This window comes from Aegilops tauschii, chromosome 3, assembly GCF_002575655.3.
Source record: "Aegilops tauschii subsp. strangulata cultivar AL8/78 chromosome 3, Aet v6.0, whole genome shotgun sequence".
Classification (NCBI taxonomy): domain Eukaryota; kingdom Viridiplantae; phylum Streptophyta; class Magnoliopsida; order Poales; family Poaceae; genus Aegilops; species Aegilops tauschii.
In genome coordinates this window covers 591,034,577-591,053,772 of record NC_053037.3, presented here as the reverse complement: position 1 = coordinate 591,053,772, position 19,196 = coordinate 591,034,577, and the positions used below count along the sequence as shown (strand labels likewise).

At 47.2% G+C, this 19,196-nt stretch overlaps 2 protein-coding genes across 2 annotated transcripts in view; both read left to right on the top strand.

The window, feature by feature from the left end:
- LOC109784524 (DNA repair protein recA homolog 2, mitochondrial) overlaps positions 1–16,350 on the top strand; it is an 81,870-nt gene extending 65,520 nt beyond the window's left edge. The window contains exon 7 of the mRNA XM_020343124.2: positions 15,667–16,350. Coding sequence (XP_020198713.1) covers positions 15,667–15,888 — 222 coding nt within the window. The 3' untranslated portion in view covers positions 15,889–16,350. The remainder of the gene's footprint in view (positions 1–15,666) is intronic.
- A 228-nt stretch (positions 16,351–16,578) lies between these two features.
- Positions 16,579–17,947, top strand: LOC141020759 (F-box protein At5g07610-like). Its single transcript, XM_073495701.1, has 3 exons — positions 16,579–17,105; positions 17,307–17,375; positions 17,476–17,947. The coding sequence occupies exons 1-3, from the start codon at positions 16,579–16,581 to the stop codon at positions 17,945–17,947; spliced, it is 1,068 nt and encodes a 355-aa protein (XP_073351802.1).
- The last annotated feature ends 1,249 nt before the right edge of the window (positions 17,948–19,196 follow it).

Sequence of the window (19,196 nt, the reverse complement as noted above, 5' to 3'; positions counted from 1 at the left end):
GGTTCTAGTAGTAGTACTACTCGTACTACTGCGCTTGGCTCTTCGCCTCTGACAATCTGACACCGAATGGACTGATGCATGTACACCGAGGGTAGGTTGCATTAGTCAAAAGGCGTAAGCGAGCTTCACCTTGTCCTGCAAGCTTCTCCTCGTTCTGCGAGTTGACGGGACACACAAAAAAGTAGTGCTAGTCCATACTCCCTCCTTTCCGGTTAATATAGCTTAATGTTTTTGCGGGTAAATGAGAGAGCTTTATTCATATATAAGCATTCTTAGGACGATCAGCCAAGACACTGGTCACTAGGAAGCGAGGTACCCCGCAAAAAAAGAAGTAGGAAGCGAGGTGTTTCATCAAGCCAGCTCTCGGCCACATTCAAAGTGCACCACTAGTAGCTTGGCTGTTCGCCTATTCGGGAAGTCGAACAATAATAGCACTAGTAGTATAGTGTATGCTTCTCGCAATCTGACACCGAATTAACTGTTGCACGTCCACCGCCTGAGCGAGGGAGAGCTTGCATTAGTCAAAAGTTTCTCCTTGTCCTGCAAGCCACCGCACCCAAGCTTCTCCCGTCCTGCAACCTTCTCCTCGTTCGGCAAGTTGACGGGACACAGCAAAGTAATGCTAGTCCATACTGCCTCCTCTCCGGTTAATATTGTCTTAATTTCAAATGAGATAAATACAGTGTCTGTCACTGTATATTTGTAAAAATACGGTTAGTGGACTTCATAATACGCTCATTGCGCTCAATATATATATTTTCCGGTGTTTATACAGTCACTAGCTCACCCTGACTGAGTATGTGTGTGCATGCACGTGTAGGTTGAGCACTTGAGTGTGACCGTGTGTGTTCCGTCGTGTGCTCGGACATGCATGCATTAGGGCGTCGCGCGCGTTTTTGCGTCCATGTGTACGTGTGACTGTTGCATACACGTAGGGGGAGTACGTGTAGGGGCCACTAAGGAGCAATCAAATCACACAGTAAGTTAGTCGAAAGAAGCAACCATCATTTCACTCTTGAATGACACGTACGCAATATAAAATGGTTGATATGGAGAGAAAACGAAAACCACTATATATATACACTAGCAGGAGCCTAAGCTACAAGCCTGCTTGCTTAGGTTGCTCTCTTCACAAGCATAGAACGACGGGCCTGATCCCGCAGCTGGGGGAAGGGAACAATGTTCTGCGTAGACGCGGTCGACATCGGCGAGGGAGAAAACCCACAGTCGGTGCGTCCCAATTGGGGGTCACCGCGGTATGGGCCGATGCCGCGTCCCAACCGCCCTTCTAGCTACAGCCCGACGTCCCAGGTAGTCCATCTTCCTTTTGGAGTCGGCTTGCTCCACTGCCGTAGCTCCATCTCCATGTCGATCTTTCTCTACTTCTACCGGCTTCTACTTGTGATGAGTTTATGTCTCATGAACTAGTGCCATTACTATTATTCTAATCACACTTCTTCAATATCTTTGCCATCAGGGATGCTCAGGTCGATTTTAGTGGAACTGCACAAAAGCATCGTATGATCCGTTGGGTGTCAGCCGTCTTTCCTTCGACAGGTTCTACCTGGCCAGGAAATTAAATCATGTTTAGGGTTTAGGGTTTAAGTCCTAGTGACCCCATCATTAGTTTTTCTTTCGTACACGCTCTCACAACTTTTTTCCTTAGTTGTGAAGTAAATATTGGCTATGATCTGTGAATCATTGAGATGCATCAGCATGCGTGTTAGTTTTCCTTTGTATTTTATGGAATGTTGTAACGGGGCAACCTTGGAATAGGAATGAAAATGGAGTGGAAAGTTTCTATTTTTCCGGAGAAAAAATAGAAACGGAGAGAAACCAACGTTTCGTTTCGTTGGATCGCGCCATCGAGCAAAACCAACGTTTAAATCACGTCTGGCATGTTCGTGTCTCACCCTCCTCCACGGCTCGACCCCACACGGTCGCTCGGCATGCCACTCACCGCAAACCGAGTATACGATAACTTTCCCGCCTGCTTGTCGATGGATCGCGCCATGGAGTACTGCGCTACTGGAAGAGATTGACGAGTTGGGGGAGGACAGCTAGCTGTAGCACGGACTCCCAAGAACTTTTTACATGCATGTTGTAGTCGGCTATTGCGACCTTTGAACGCGGTGCAGCCGCGTGCACCCGGAAGCGGCGCGGGCGACGCTCTCTCGGCCGGCGCGCCGCTTTAATGCCGGCGCCAGTGAGAGGTCGCGTCCGCTCTGGCCGGGCATGAATGCGGCACTGACCGTTTCGGGCGGGAAGCACGCGCGGGTGATGAAGAGGGTTCGGGTTGGTCAGGAACGGCCGTGGCAGCGGTCCGGACGTGCGCAAACAAGAGATGTTGTACGTTAATATTGCTGCGTATATAATTAACAACGTAAATAATGTGCCAGTTGGACACAAATGATTGTAGATGGAGATGGAAATGGAATTTTACGTAAACACGGATATGCATGTCTATGTCTATGTGTGTGTGCGCGACGACTCTTGCGACCTGGAAGCGGGGGCGTGTTTTTGATCGAGTTTTCTTTCTTGGTACGTTAGAAAAATTGTCCGCCAGTTTTCGTTTCTTTTTTCCGGGAACGCGCGTATTCTATTTAAAACCACTGCTATGGAGAGATTTTTTTACTCCATTATAGCCTCTTGTTCGATAGAGTTTGTCGTGTCTCGCTCTCTCACCCTCTCCATATCAAAACAAGATGACAGTGTCCACTCTATCTCTCTCCTCACCGGTGGTCACAGATCCGGCCGAATCCCGTCCGCTGCGGGAGGTGAGGAGGTGCAGCGTTGACGTTGTCGCCGTCGGCGACGGAGGAAGCCGATGCGCACCGTCCTCTCGGAGCCGGCGCTGGAGCGGAGGAAGATCCTCCACGCCCTTGTTCGCTGCCGTCGTGTGGGCAGATCCCGCCCGCCCGCCTAAACGAGATCTCGCCCACCTGAGGTATAACTTCTTGTACTGGTCCAGCTCCCCAGGTCGCTCCGTGCGGGTTTTCTTCTATGCGACTACTCCCCAGCTCCCCATGCATAGTAGCTAGGGTTCGTCGGCTGGTCCAACATCACCTACTAGTACTATTATAGAGGAAATGCCACTCAAAAAGTTGTCCTGATTTATGCCTCGGTGGAGGTATACATGTTGTTTCGACAAAAAGTACATGGTGGTTGTGCTGTCATTGTCCATATGGTGGTAGTACTATCACTGGTTAAATGAAAAAATGCTTTTTTCTCGGGTATCCTGGTTTAGTTCCCATCAAGATAATTATGATGCTTCTGTTTGTTGGTGTACTTTTCATTAATTCTTATTGACAATTGAGATGTCGTTGCTAACCCTTTTTTATATTTTTGGAAACAACGATGCGTGTCTCCATACCCGGGCATGTCTTCCTCAATTTTAGTGGAACTGCACAAAATTGGATGGCCATTGTTGTTCCGCCTCACTGTCCTCTGCCACGTGGTTCTTCCTTCCTCGAGCTTGATTACTAAGAATAAACAGACGACAGTGAGGATTTGTCGAACTTCATAGGTGCCTCACCCAAACTTGATGCCAAATGGATGATGCATCACCACGATGACCTATCGATGCTCATGGTTGCACCTCATGGTTGCGTCGGCTGGTGAAGCTGATCGATTTTCAATGAAAAACAACATGTCTTCCATCAGTGCTCTTTGCTTGTTACGCACAAAGATGATATCCTTCGTCAGTTCACCTTGGTTGCGTTGGAGACGCAGTCGTCTTTCACGTTGGTGCAATTTTATCACACAATTGGCTATGAACCAAATGTTTCCTCGAAAAAGGATCGACGTTGGTACTAAAAGCATAAGTTTTATATTGATTACTAAGCCTTCTCACAACTTTGTCTCCAGCTCCCCTGTAATTTTATTTGTCCAGCTATTAACTTTGATTTAAAACATGGTGTGGACTAAAAACCTGGATGGACGTAGTAGCCCTCCATTTTTATTTACTCCGCATATTAGATTTGACTGAAGTCAAACTTTGTAATACTCTCAAACCTTTCCGATAATTGAAATTAAAATTCTTTATTTGTACACACTCTCACACGTTTCCGATAATTTGGCGCATGTGTGGTTGTTCACTTAAGGGAGGGTAGTGTACCACACGTGAAGGACAGGAAGTGCGACCAGGACACGTGGGCGTGGATCGTTAGTTCATCAGAAGTAGTACTAGTTTTCTTCACTGTACATTAAATAAAGAGTTTCGTTTCGTACTTACACAATTTCAAACGATTGTTATGGAGAGAATAAGAAAACCACTCCACTATATATTAGTCGTATACATGCGAGTACTATATGGACGCAGCTTCATTGACTTAGTGCACCTGCCTTTGGATTTATGATAGGTGGGCCCAAAATGTGGTTGGCTCACCTGTCATACAGCCAAAAGCAGGTGCAGTGAAGGCACCAGAGCTCAGTCCGTACTACATTAGTATATATATAAGCGGGAGCCTCAGCGCTTGTTCGCTAGGGTTTGCACTCTCCACACGCTCGCCGCACTACATATATGTTACATGCTGGAGGCTCGGCGTTCATTTGCTAGGGTTTGCTATATTCACAGTCTCTCACCCTCTCTTCACCAGATCTAAACAAGACTGCATTTGCCTCTTGTCTCTCTCTCCCCCCTCACAGCTGGTGAAGGAGGCGTCCGTATCCCGTCGCACCGGGAAGGGGAGGAGGTGCAGCGTTCACTCTATCGCCTTCGGCGAGGGAGGCAATCCACTGCCGGCTGCGTTGTTCTCTTTCACCCAGCGCCTGTGCGGGAGGGCCACCGACGCCTTCTTCCTCGCTGCCGTACGTAGTGTGGGAAGATCCGGTCTCCCGCCGCATGCCTTGCCACATCCCGACGACCCTAAGGTATAAGTTTCTTTGAAACCGTCGTTGCTCTAGCTGCTTGTGGATCTTTTTCGATCTGTAGTCGAATCTAGGTCTTGGTTCAAAGAGGAAAGAAGGGTGCGGTGGGCTGGAGCAAGAATCTAGGACGTGGTTCAATGAGGAAAGGAGGGGCGGAAAGTAGTATAGACTGGCTATCCAGCCGCTTTTTAGGTCGAAAAGGGGAAAAGGGGGTAACCCAGTACACACATCTGTAAGGAACCGATCTCTTTGTTGAAAAGGGAAAGAAACTGGGGGGTCGGGTAGTTTGTGCAGGACTAGATTTGCTGCCCTCACATAGGAAGAAGGTTCAAAGAGAACAAATATGGGACCAGCGCATATATGCTGCTTGGCTACATACTCTGCATCACCCATTTATACGTGTGGACGCACATGGTGCTGGCATGTCCCATACAGCTATTTTGCAGCTGTTAATCTAAGAATGCCGCCGGAAAATTGAAGCAATGCCACTGTTAAAAGTAAATTACATTTTTAACAAATGTTGTTTCAAGAGAATGTCTCTGTTAATATGAATCAATGCAACCGTTTTAGAAATGCTACTGTCCTACTTTGTTTTCCATCCAAGATAAGTTAGATGCTTCTTTCTGTCACCGTTTGTTTCATCCTCCTTTATCGGCAAGTAATTGTTTCCTTTTTTGCCTCTGTTAAAACAGGGCTATCGATTCAACTTGTTGCTATTGCGACATTTTGCTTCGCTACTCGAAACACTTATGTTTTAAGAGTGTTTTGTGCAGTTCAACTTGAATGTCACACCGGTGACTTTGCTTAATTTTGGTGGAACTGCACAAAAGGAGATCGAGATTCGTATTTTACCTTTGTCGGTCTCATGAAAGGTCAGTACAGGCCTTCATCCACATGATTGTGCAGTGTGCTTTGAGATGTTGTGCTACTTGTATTGGTACTATTTTAAATAAATGTTGAATTGAAGCTATTGTATTGCTGTCTTTTCCCATTAAGTAGTGAACAAAAATGGGACCAACCCACACATGATGCTTGTTGCTTTATTACAACAAACTCTGCATCACCCCCTTTATAAGTAGATGGAAGCACATACTATTGTTGCGCCCACTCTCCCCTGGAACTGTTTATGCTTTTCGTTAATCTAATGCCGCTGGTAAAATTAAGCAATGACACTCTCAGAATTAATTAACTACTGAATCTTAGTTCAAAACTGCAACACTTGTTAGGAATGGTACTATCCTGCTTTGTAGTTCTTTCTACATGTTTAACCAAGGTATTGTTAAGATAATGTCTCTGTTAAAATGAATCAGTTGCATTGTTTTAGGAATGGTACTTTTCTGCTTTGTCGTTCTTTATACATGTTGAAACAAGGCATTGTTAAGATAATGTCTCAGTCAATATGAATGAATCACACTGATGGAGATTTGCTACTCTCCTGCTTTGTTTCCCATTAAGATAAAGTAGATCAGTAGATGCTTTTCTTCTGGGAGTACAAGTCATCAACCGTTATTTCTCAGTAATTGTTTCCCTTATACCTATTGTTGCTTACAGGGATATCAAAATTAAAGCTCGGTTTTATTCCGACTTCGATTTTAGTTCAACTGCACAAAAGGAGCCAATGTGTCCAAGGCAAACTGCTGCATTACTGGGTCCAGTTGGTCGTTCCACTTTGCAGAAAGAAGCAGTCACTGTTTGCGCTACATTACAGAAGGAATGACCGGGAAGCTTTACAGAGTATTATTAGACACCGGTGACATGACTAGTCTACAGAGACCATTGGCAATTTAACAACACGTGGAGTGCCCTGGGCAAAAAGTGCCCAAACAAGTACAAGAAGCTACGACAGGACTCCACGATCATAGGCATTACATATTTTGAATGGGAAAAGCTTGTCAAAGTTTAATCATTGATGTTAGCAAGAAGACGTTAGTTTAATATATTGGAATTGGAAAACCTTGTCAAAATTTGCTCATTGATGTTAGCCAGAAGACATGCATTTGATATTTTTGAGTGGGACGCCCTTGCTGTGAGCAGCGTCGAGTGTTTTTTCCTATTCCTGTGTTCAGTTTAGAAGTAAATAGTTACTCTGCTGAGATATTCTTGTGTTAAGAGTTTGTTCTGAATATTGTCTATGTAATGCCAGGCCTTGTGTTTGATTGCAAAGTTGAGCTTGGAATGTTGTGGCATGCAGCATCATGAGTTGTTCACCGTGCCTCCTGAGAATAATGCTTCGTGTTGTTTTGCATGTCGATCTAATGCCAGTGATTTGCTTGTTAAGAAGATCATCCTCTTCTGTTGTTTCCGTGCTTAAGAAGTCAATCGTCTGATGTTTCATTGATAGCCTATACGACAAGTCGGGTAGGTTAGACGTGAAACCATATGATCTTCCGACCAACTCATGATATTAGGCCGTGATTGGATCGTCGTTTTCCAACCAAAACCGCTTGTAAAACTGACGCTTGTAAATTAAAGCAGATGGTCTCGGGAGAATGCGCTTGGTTGGTCGATTTCGACTAGTAAAATATCGGAAGTACTTCACACACGATAAAAACGCTGAACGACACTCGGACGATTGCTAATCCAGCCGTTAGCTGCTGTTTCGGCCTTGCCCATGGATGGCATGATACGCACGTCGTGCATGTATCGTCTGGTAATGTCGTCCATATAGCAGTGCTCGTAAAATATACACTGGTCTCTCAAATTACAGGCGTAACCCGCCGGTTTTACTTACAGACCTCGGGCCCTCGGTTTCATTACGCCTGTATTTTACGCGTTGTTTCCAATGACGAGTAAATTACACTTGTATGTTAATACAGGTTTGAAATAAACCAGAGCTCCCAAGCGCGGCCTTACCGTTTCATGTCGTCTCAGTTTCTCGAAGGTGCTCATAGGTGTCCGATGATCCTGGCTTCCTGAATGAGCAGCGGGCGCTGTATCAGACCATCCGTAGGGCCCGCAAGGCCCTCTCCGTTGTCCTTCGAGTTGTTGTGCTCGCCGTGGCACCGAGCATTGTTAACATCGTCAACGAACATGAGGATTCATGAGATGACTTTATTTTGACTGGATGACACTAGGGACCCACTAGGGCCATAGCCGTACGTACGTAGGTGCCTCCTTATTATGTACAACTATATTTTTTTTTGCTTTCTCTTGGTTTCCTGACATCACGGTCCCACACCATTGTCAACCTATGTAGTCAATATAAACGAGAGAATTGCACAAGGTGCGGCCGACAGCTGGGACCAAGCAGCTCAAGCAGTATTTGTATTTTTGAGGCGTGAGCACTGCAGAGTTTTTCTTGGCGATGATTTCGTTGTTGTTTAGAGGAGAGCAGGGTATTAACTGGGCGGGCTATGGCCCGTCTAGTCCAGGCCAGATATCCAGCCCAGATACTAATTTTTTCAAGATGAAAATGGCTAGCCCAGCTACACGTCTTTTTGAGGAATACCCAGGCAAGGTCAACTTGTTATTCTCCGCCCCGCTGGGCTGTAAATCTTTCCTAGGAGGGATGCATTAGGCTTAACAGGAAAATGGGCTTTAAAAAATAATAAATGGGATGTAATTATAAACACTGGGCAGTAACTATAAAAAAATGCACCAAACACGAAATTAGTTTATAAAATATTATTTATGGATTTTGAAAATCTTAAATTTTCATTGTTGCGCGTGCAACGTTTTGTTGGATTTTTACGTAATACAAATTTATATTTAATCTGACTAGAAATTTCGGGATAAAAATATTTCGGATCCCATCAAAATGTGGGAAATTTTATTGAATTCTGTCTTCAACGGCTGGTTGAAATTATTAATCGTTGTCCTAGCTAGAAAATGGGCTGTACTTTTAACAAACCGTAAATGGGCTGTTGTAAATTCCATTAGAATTCAAAAATGGGCTGTACATTCTTACAAAATGCAAATGGGCTATAAGTTCTCTGCCACACACTTGTGGGCCTACTAAGTGACGCGTCCCTAAAAAAATAAGTTGACGCGTATGCAAGGCTTTGCCAACTTATTATAGTCAACACACGGTTCTAGCAGCAGTGGCCGTTGGATGTCTATCCAACGGATGTCGTGCTTCTTCTTCAATCTCGGATATTCTTAGCTTCGGCCGCCCAAGAAATGATTCCTCCCCCTGACATCTGGGGCGCACCATTTCGGAGGCTGACCTGTGGGCCTACTAAGTTGGAGCGTACCAAGGGCTTTGTCAACTTAGTCAATATAAACGATTCTAGCTTCAGTGACCGTACGATGTCCATCCAACGGCCATAGTGCTCCTTCAACCTTTGGTCTTCTTGGTCCAGCCGGCCAAAGCAGCGCCGGTCGTGTCGCCTGCTCCTGCCTCCCGTGGCCGGCTGTGCTGCCGCGAAGGCCTCATCGTCCCCATACTACTCCCACCGCTGGCCAGGCCATCCCTCCACTCACCCACACCCCTTGTTATTCTGCGGTGATGGCAACCTCACACCGCAGCCGAACCAGTGAACCCTCGTACTCCTCTCCGCGCGGGCTTCCACTACTGCGTCTTCCCCGGCTCCGCGTCATCCCCTTCCTAGGCCTCGCCGTCGTCCACCGCCCTGGTGCTCTCGGCGCGGCGTGGTCAACGTGGTCAACGACCGAGTTCCATCGGAAGAGTACTGTACGTGGAGAGGCTGACAGCTGGGTCCACGGCGGCCGCAAGGAAGTGCCTCCTTATTACGCGCAAAATAATTATTCCTCCACCTGACAGCGGGGACCCACCGGACGGGCCACCAGTATTTTGCGAAAAAAATCATTTCCCCCTGACTGTTGGGACCCACCGGAAGTGCCTCCTTATTACGCACAAAAAAATGAATACTCCCCCGGCTAGCTGGGGCCTACCTTGGTGGGAGGCTGACTTGTGGGCCTAGTAAGTTGACGGGGACGAAGGGCTTTGTCAACTTAGTCAATATGAATGATTCTAGCTCCAGTGACCATACGATGTCCATCCAACGGCCGTAGTGCTTCTTCAACCTCTGGTCTTCTTGCTCTAGCCGCCCAAAGCAGCGCCGGTCGTGCCGCATGCTCCTGCCTCCCGTGGCCGGCTGTGCTGCCGCAGAGGCCTCACCGCCCCCTACTCTTCCCACCGCTGACCAGGCCCTGCGGCGACGGCAGCCTCACACCGCAGCCGAACCAGTGAACCCTCGTACTCCTCTCCGCGCGGGCTTCCACTGCCGCATCTTCCCCGGCTCCGCGTCGTCCCCTTCCTAGGCCTCGCCGTCGTCCACCGCCGTGGTGCTCTCCGCGCGGCGTGGTCAACGTGGTCAAGGAACGACTTCCATCGGAAGAGTACTGTACGTGGAGAGGCTGACAGCTGGGTCCACGGCCAGAGCCCAGTTTTTTTGTGATTTGCCAAGTAAGTCGCTTTGTCAGGCCTGTTGGGCTGCAAATCTTTCAAGACGAGGAGAGCTTTCATTCGGCTGGCCGAGAAAATGGCCCATCAGTAATGAGAAATGGGTTGTACATTTTTAAAACACATCAAACCGGCAATTAGTTTCAAATATTTTTTTTTTTCATTTCAAGATTTTAAATTACATTAATTTTTATGCGTGGAGAATTTGTTGGATTTTATATTGATATACATTTATTTTTAAAATCAGTTTGAATGTGAGTCGAAATTTCGGGATTAAAAACAGTTCGGACCGCACCGAAATATGCAAAATTTCGTATAATTTTTTAACCGTGGCCACAATATGGGCTGTAATGCTAACGAAAAGAATATGGGCTCCCAAAAAACCTTAAGAATTAGCAAATGGGCTGTAAATTATTAGAAATAATGGCAGATGGGCTGTATGCTATTTTCCATAGATTTGAGGCTTTCCTAAAAAAAGGTTGATGCACAAGCATTGACTGTTGGATGTCCATCCAACGGCTGTCGTGCTTCTTCAATCTCTGCTCTTCCTGCTCCAGCCGCTCAAACAAGCGTCGGCGGGACTGCCTGCTCCCTCCTCCCCGCGGCCGGCTGTGCTGCCGTGCAGGCCTCACCGCCCCACCGTACTCCCATCGCTGGCCTAGCCATCCCTCTACTCACCCACACCTGCTGCTATTCTCCGGCGACGGCAGACGAACCAGTAAACCCTCGTACAGTCGTACTCCCCTCCGCATGGGAAACAACTGCCGAGTCTTCCCTGCCTCCGTGTCGTCCCCTTCCTAGGCCTCGCCGTCGTCCACCGCCGTGGTGCTCTCGGCGCGGCGTGGTCAATGTGGTCAACGACCGAATTCCATCGGAAGAGTACTGTGCGTGGAGACGCTGACAGCTGGGTCCACGGCCGCAGCAAGGAAGTGCCTCCTTATTACGCGCAAAATAATTATTCCTCCACCTGACAGCGGGGACCCACCAGACGGGCCACCGTATTTCGCGAAAAAAACGTTTCCCCAATGACTGCTGGGACCCACCAGCTACACCTTCGCACGCAAGGAAGTGCGTCTGGGCAAAAAAACCGATTCGCCCCCCTGACTGCTGGGACCCACCAGCTACATCTTCGCATGCAAGGAAGTGCCTGATAGTCGGGACCCACCTGGTCGAAGCGTACATAGCGTTGTCATTCTGGTCGCGAACGTGTACGTACATATATACTGGTGGATGTAGAGGCGCTCACGTGTCGTAGTAGAGGCGCGCACGTAGCATGTACACGTACGTACAGCGGCCAGGGTGCAAGAAAGAAAATACGGCCACGTATGTGTACATACGGGCAGGGTCTCGAACGCCTACTCACGCATACGTACAGCGAGGGCTCATTGACATGGCTGGGTGCAAACGGAGAAACAGCGTCGTCGTCGTGTTCATGGGGAGGCAACGGAATACGTCGTGTTCATGGGGAGGCAACGGAATGCGTCGTGTTCATCGGGAGGCAACGGAACGCGTGGGAGCCAACCAGCTGGGTCGGTACGGAATGCGTGGTCGTGTTCATCGGGAGGGCTTGGACGGAACAGGCGATGGAAACGAGGCCTGGCGTACCGCACAACGGAGGAAACGGACCTCCTACGTTCGGAACGGGGTCCTGTTGATCGGGAGGGGTGTGGCGCACCGCAAAACGGAGGAAACGGACCTCCTACGGTCGAAACGGGGGTCCTGTTGATCGGGAGGGGTGTGGTGTATCACAAAACGGGAGGGCTTGGACGGAACAGGCGATGGAAACGAGGCCTGGCGTACCGCACAACGGAGGAAACGGACCTCCTACGTTCGGAACGGGGTCCTGTTGATCGGGAGGGGTGTGGCGTACCACAAAACGGACGAAACGGACCTCCTACGGTCGAAACGGGGGTCCTGTTGATCGGGAGGGGTGTGGCGTACCGCAAAACGGACGAAACGGACCTCCTACGGTCGAAACGGGGCTCCTGTTCATCGGGAGGGGTGTGGCGTACTGCAAAACGGGACTCCACGGGATACTGTTCATCTCCACCGTCGACCTCCTCCAGCCTCCACGGGCTACCGTCGACCTCCTCCAGCCTCCACGGGCTCCTGTTCATCCAGCCTCCACCGCGTGCTACTCCACCGGCTACTGTTCAACCACCCCTCCACGGGCACCCCTCCACCGTCTACTGTTCATCCAGCCCTCCACACCACGGGGTCCTGTTCAACCACCCCTCCACGGGCACCCCTCCACCGTCTACTGTTCATCCAGCCCTCCACACCACGGGGTCCTGTTCAACCACCCCTCCACGGGCACCCCTCCACTGTCTACTGTTCATCCAGCCCTCCACCACACCACGGGGTCCTGTTCATCCAGAGGCAACGCAACCGCTCACTGTTCATCCAACCCCCCCCCCCCCCCCCCCCGCAACGCTCGCTGTTCATCCCAGAGGCAGCATCGATCGGCTTCAGTTAGCAGTAGTAGCGAAGGAATCGCTCGATCGGGTTCAGTTAACAGCCATCGATCGATCGGGTTCAGTTAACAGCCATCGATCGATCGCTCAGGTTCAGTAACGCGTAGCCTGCAGTGCAATCGCTCGGGTTCGGTTAGAGCCCAACGCCTCGCTCGGGTTCAGTTAGAGCCAACGCCTCGCACACACGCGCGTACGTGTACGAGAGAAACGCGCATCGCTCGGCCCCCGACCTCCCACCGTAACCGGGAACTCCCCGAAATTTTCCTCGCCCTCGCTTCTACCACGGTTTTTTCCGTCATGGACGGCCCAAAGAATATCATGCGGCTGCGTCTCCGGCCCGCCCAGGACGAAAAGCCCATTTTCTATCATGATTTTTTGTCATAGAAGTAGGAGCCCACCACATCTATGATGATACCGGGTTTTGTCAAAATTATCGTCATAGAAGTGTCATATGTATGACAAAAAAAATTCGTTCGGCCCAAAATGTCACGGATGTGTCTTTTTTTTGTAGTGTTGCATATCTAGACAACCTACTTTGATGCAAAGTTTAAATTGGTAAAGAAAGCTAAAAATTGTTAGTTGCCTATTCACCCCCCCCCCTCTAGTCAACTATATCGATCCTTTCACCACTCATTAGTACCGGTTGGAGCCACCAACCGGTACTAACGGTTGCGCGCTGCCACCGGCGGTGCACAATGTTTAGTCCCACCTCGCCGAGCGAAAGGCAGCCGCACTGGTTTATAAACCCAGCCGCGGCTGCTCCTTCGAACTTCTCTGTATAGCAGGCTTCTGGGCCTAACTATGGCACGCTGCCCTGTGAGCCTGCTGGCCCTTCTGGGCCTGAATTTGCACACCCTAGGTCTGGCAGGCCCACTGGGCAGCGCCCCAACAAAAATTTTATATATTTTTTTCTTTTCTGCATTATTTATTTTTGAGTAATTTTCAGAGTTCATTTTGTAGTGATTTTCAATTTCACGGTCATTTAGCTCTCTAAACAAATCGGTAAATGACTGAAAAACAGCAAATGATGTCAGAACGTGTTGGAAATTGATGACGTCGCTTTGAATGCTGCATACTGAACGCAAAAATAGGCTGGAGTTCAAATAAGTTTAAAAAACATTGAAGTGCCCGTGTAACAGATGAGTTCTCGTCCGAAACCCTGATATACTCCGGAAGAGATTGTCCAATTTGTACACGAGGTGCGTCCAGTTTTCGCCATGACCCTCTCTACTCTTTTGCACATGTTATGCGCGTGAAATAATGATACCATGCCAAGTTCCAACATTTCCAGTGTTCATTTTGTAGTGATTTTCAATTTCACGGTCATTTAGCTCTCTAAACAAATCGGTAAATGACTGAAAAACAGCAAATGATGTCAGAACGTGTTGGAAATTGATGACGTCGTTTTGAATGCTGCATACTGAACGCAAAAATAGGCTGGAGTTCAAATAAGTTTAAAAAACATTGAAGTGCCCGTGTAACAGATGAGTTCTCGTTTGAAACCCTGATATACTGCGGAAGAGATTGTCCAGTTTGTACACGAGGTGCGTCCAGTTTTCGCCGTGACCCTCTCTACTCTTTTGCACATGCTGTGCGGGTGAAATGATGATACCATGCCAAATTCCAACATTTTCAGAGTTCATTTTGTAGTGATTTTCAATTTCACAGTCATTTAGCTCTCTAAACAAATCGGTAAATGACTGAAAACAGCAAACGATGTCAGAACGTGTTGGAAATTGATGACGTCGCTTTGAATGTTGCATACTGAACGCAAAAATAGGCTTGAGTTCAAATAAGTTTAAAAAACATTGAAGTGCCCGTATAACAGATGAGTTCTCGTCGGAAACCCTGATACTCCGAAAGAGATTGTCCAGTTTGTAGACGAGGTGCGTCCAGTTTTCGCCGTGAGCCTCTCTACTCTTTTGCACATGCTATGCGAGTGAAATGATGATACCATGCCAAGTTCCAACATTTTCAGAGTTCATTTTGTAATGATTTTCAATTTCATGGTCATTTAGCTCTCTCAACAAATCGGTAAATGACCGAAAACAGCAAATGTCGGAACGTGTTGGAAATGGATGACATTGCTTTGAATGCTGCATACTGAACGCAAAAATAGGTTGGAGTTCAAATAAATTTAAAAAACATTGAAGTGCCCGTGTAACAAATGAGTTCTCGTCCAAAACCCTGATATACTCCGGAAGAGATTGTCCAGTTTGTACACGAGGTGCGTCGAGTTTTCGCCGTGACCCTCTCTACTCTTTTGCACATGCTATGCGGGTGAATGATTATACCATGCCAAGTTCCAACATTTTCAGAGTTCATTTTGTAGTGATTTTCAATTTCACGGTCATTTAGTTCTGTAAACAAATCGGTAAATGACTGAAAAACAGCAAATGATGTCAGAACGTGTTGGAAATTGATGACGTCACTTTGAATGCTGCATACTGGACACAAAAATAGGCTGGAGTTCAAATAAGTTTAAAAAACATTGATTATCATAAAAATGCATTGATTATCAATGATATTTTTGTGTACAATCTGAATTGTCAATATGAGTCCTCAACGGTTTAAAAACCGGTGAAGACTCATATTGCGACCACAAATTCTACACGTAGAGTTCAGTGAAAACTAAGTGCTTGTGATAGGTTGATAATTAACATACTTAAGGTGGTAAAAATCTTGCTAGGGGAGCGAGGTGGGACTAAAAACAGCCTGCCACAACCTCTTTACTACCACTTCATGCCACGAACCGGTACTAAAGGGGCTGGAGCCCCAGCCCCTTTAGTACCGGTTCGTGGCATGAACCGGTACTACAGGTTCACCCCGAACCGGTACTAAAGATCTCCTACCGCCTAGCCGTTTGAACCGGCACTAATGGACACATTAGTACCGGCTCAAATGCAAACCGGCACTAATGTGTCTCACATTTGACCCTTTTTCTACTAGTGCCTGAAGGAAGCTGGGCTCAACATTGGGTTTGGTAAGGGAATCTGCCATGAATCGGAGATTCTGGAGATGGCTTCTACGCATGGAGTTATCGTCAAGGAAGGATCTGGGTATTGGATCAACGGCGACTTCCTGCCTGGCAAGGAGGAAGCTGAGAAGTTCCTACTTGAGAACGATGCTGTGGCAGACGACATCTGCAGTACCATGAGAAGCCAACTCTTTGAAACCTGAAGTACGAAGACCACCGAAAATATGGTTCTCCAGAATATGTCTCCTCGCCATATCAACACAATGTAAATATAGAAACTCCGAGGAATATTGTGTGTACAGCCGGTGTATGATTTGAGCGGCTCATTTATTATTTATCAGGTGAAGTGCTGATGACCGGTCGATTGGCAATTGGGATTGATGCACATCTGCATCAACAGGCGGATATAAACGGTGGTTCCATAAGGTGTGGATTTCTGCCATCTGGGTTTTACTTCTGAAGTTGTATCATGTTCTTGTAGGGTATTCCCTGTGTAACTTCAATCTAGTAGGGTACCAACACATTGTTCCCACTCCCTTTGGATTATTCTGTAATCTGTACCATAGTTAGCTTGTTTTGCCGAGGGCCAATCCCTTGATCATTGGAATTCTTGAGCTCACTTTTGCAAATTTTACCGTGTATCATCAGAAATATATGTTGAATTCAAAAAAAGGAATACTTTGCCGTGGAAACCTGCAATTTCAAGCTTGCGTGCATAGCACATGGATCGTAAGCCACAGGTTAAGTTTTCCATAACAAAACTTGTTTCCGTACCTACCAAGTTTTCCACTCCCTTTTTACATGACACCAGTACAGACAAATTTTACCTGTACACCCCGAGCGGAAACCTTGGTCGGAACTCAGAACACCCCGAGCTGCCGTGATCGTCATTGATGGACCACACGGAGGCGCTGCCAGATGACGTGCTCGTGGCCATCCTTGGCCGCCTCGCGCGGCGGGACCTGGCGGCGTGCCGCCGCGTGCGCAGGGCATGGCTTGCCGTCGTGGACGGGCGGCGGCTGCTGCCCTGGAGGCACCACCTGCCCGACTCGGTGGAGGGCATCTTCGCCAACTACTGCGACTACCACCGCCCGCACTTCCTCGGGCGCCCCTCCACGCGGCACCGCCGCGTCGACTATGGCAACCTCCACTTCTTGCCCGGCTACACCGAGGACCATAACATGATCGTGGGCCACTGCAACGGCCTCCTGCTATACGGCGACGGCTACAACTTCTACTGTGGCAGCATGAGGGCCTTCTGCGTGGTTAACCCCGCCACCCGACGGTGGGTGCGCCTCCCGGCCACATTCGACCAAGAGTTTTGCGCCCCGTATCTCGCATTCGATCCTACCATGTCGCCACACTATAAGGTATTCCTGATACAACCCAAGGATTTGGGGTTGTTCGACGTAAGCTCAAGGTATTCGCAGAGCACGAGCATGGAGGAGGAACTGCACTCGACGGAATGGCCGCCGCCCGAGTTGACGCTAGATGTTTTCTCGTCGAGCACAAGACAATGGCAGAAGATATCGTTTACTAGGGAAGGTGGTACTATGACGAGAGTGGTAAATTTGCGGGGTAGCTTGTCGTTCATGTACATGTTTATGATGTCAACATGCAGATGGCGCTACGGCGTGTATTGTCATGGAGCATTACACGTGCCGCTCTATCATGGTACATTTGGCACCAGGTAAACATCATGATAAAAGCACACGAAACTAAATTCTGTTGCCAACTCTAGCATTCATATTGCTTATTTTATATTTAAATAGTTGTTGACATTTTTGTAGGTTTTCATTGCCTAGTGGAAAATATAAAGTAATAAGTACTCCAATATATGCCCAGGAAGGCAAAGCTGGAAAGCATTATCTTGGGAGATCGGAGGAGGATGTGTACTTTGCAGAGATCCGTGATCGAATTCGGATATGGACCCTGAGTGAATCAAACGGTCAGGCAAGCTGGGCGTTGAAGAATTGTGTTGACCTTGCGCCATTGGCAAATATATCTGCAATTAGACCGAAAGGAATTTGCAGGCCTTGGATCTTAGATAACGATCAGGATCTTGACAAATATGGAAATAACAAAACGCTAGCGGGGCAGCTTTTTGATTGGAGCTGGGATGATGATAATATTCTTGACACAAACACAAACAATGAGTGTGGAGATTGTCGTGGGTACTTTCTAATTGGATTCCATCCCTGCAAAGATATCGCCTTCTTCTTGGTGGAGTATTATAATTGCGGTGGCCTACCATTTGGATAGCTTAAAAGTTCAGTACATAGGTCATCTACGTCCAAAGTATGACAGTGTGACAATGGGGGTAGATGAGTCATTTCTGTACACCCCGTGCATGATTGGAGATCTTCCAGAATAGGCAAACTCAGACAAAGATGAAGATGATCTGTACACCCTCTGCATGACTGACTGGAGATCTTTCAGAATATGCAAACTCAGACGAAGATGATCTGTACACCCTGTGCATGACTGGAGATCTTTCAGAATATGCAAACTCAGACGAAGATGAAGATGAAGATGAAGGTTCGAGATCGATATGAAGATGATGAAGATGGCATACATACGTTCTCTGACGCAATCTTGCTTCATGACTGTTGCCTGTTTGCTCTCAGTCGTTTTACGTGTACAGTCTTCGTAGTTTGTTCGCCAAATAGTTTCTACTCTGCTCTTCCTTTTTAAGCCCCGTTGTTCAGGCATTCAGCCTCACGCTACGGTTGTACTTATCTTGTTTTCTTTTCTTTTTTGCAATCACAGAGATGGCGCATATACACATCATAGTTTATTCGCTCCTAAGTCTATTTTTGCAGTCTGAGTGGTGTAGTTAAACATGTCCACATCAATGGTGGTGAATTAGATATTAAAATCAATTATGAAAGATATTGATTTGAGTGGAAGCATAATTATGAATTAATTAAGTTTAATCACTAGTGCAACGTCTAATTAATCACTGATCCAAGCGAGATAGCAAGGGATGAAGGCAACATGTATTCTTGCAGTCTGATAGCCTGATAAGTACAACTACTTGCTACTCCCTCCGTTCCGAAATATAAGTTTTTTTAAGATTCTAATATGGACTACCTACGAAGCAAAATAAGTGAATCTACACTCTAAAATATATCTATGTACATACATATAGTCCATATTAAAATCTTTAAAAAGACTTATATTTAGGAACGGAGGAAGTAGATTAATTTCAAGCTATCCAATCTATACAAAAGTGAAATATGTACACGATCACACTCTACACGATAATGACAAAGAAACAAGTACGATTGATGTCCAGATGTCACCGTTACACAAACCTGTCTAAATATACCATATACTGTTCCATACAGAAAAAGGAAGAGTGTGTGCCGTGCGGCCCTGAAAATTTTAAACTTCAATCGCAAAAAAGAAAAAAAGAAAAAAAACAAACTTGCCCACATGTGCGGGCACGGATCGTAAGCCACAAGCCAAGTTTCCACAGGAAAATTTCATACTGCTCCTATTTGATTCC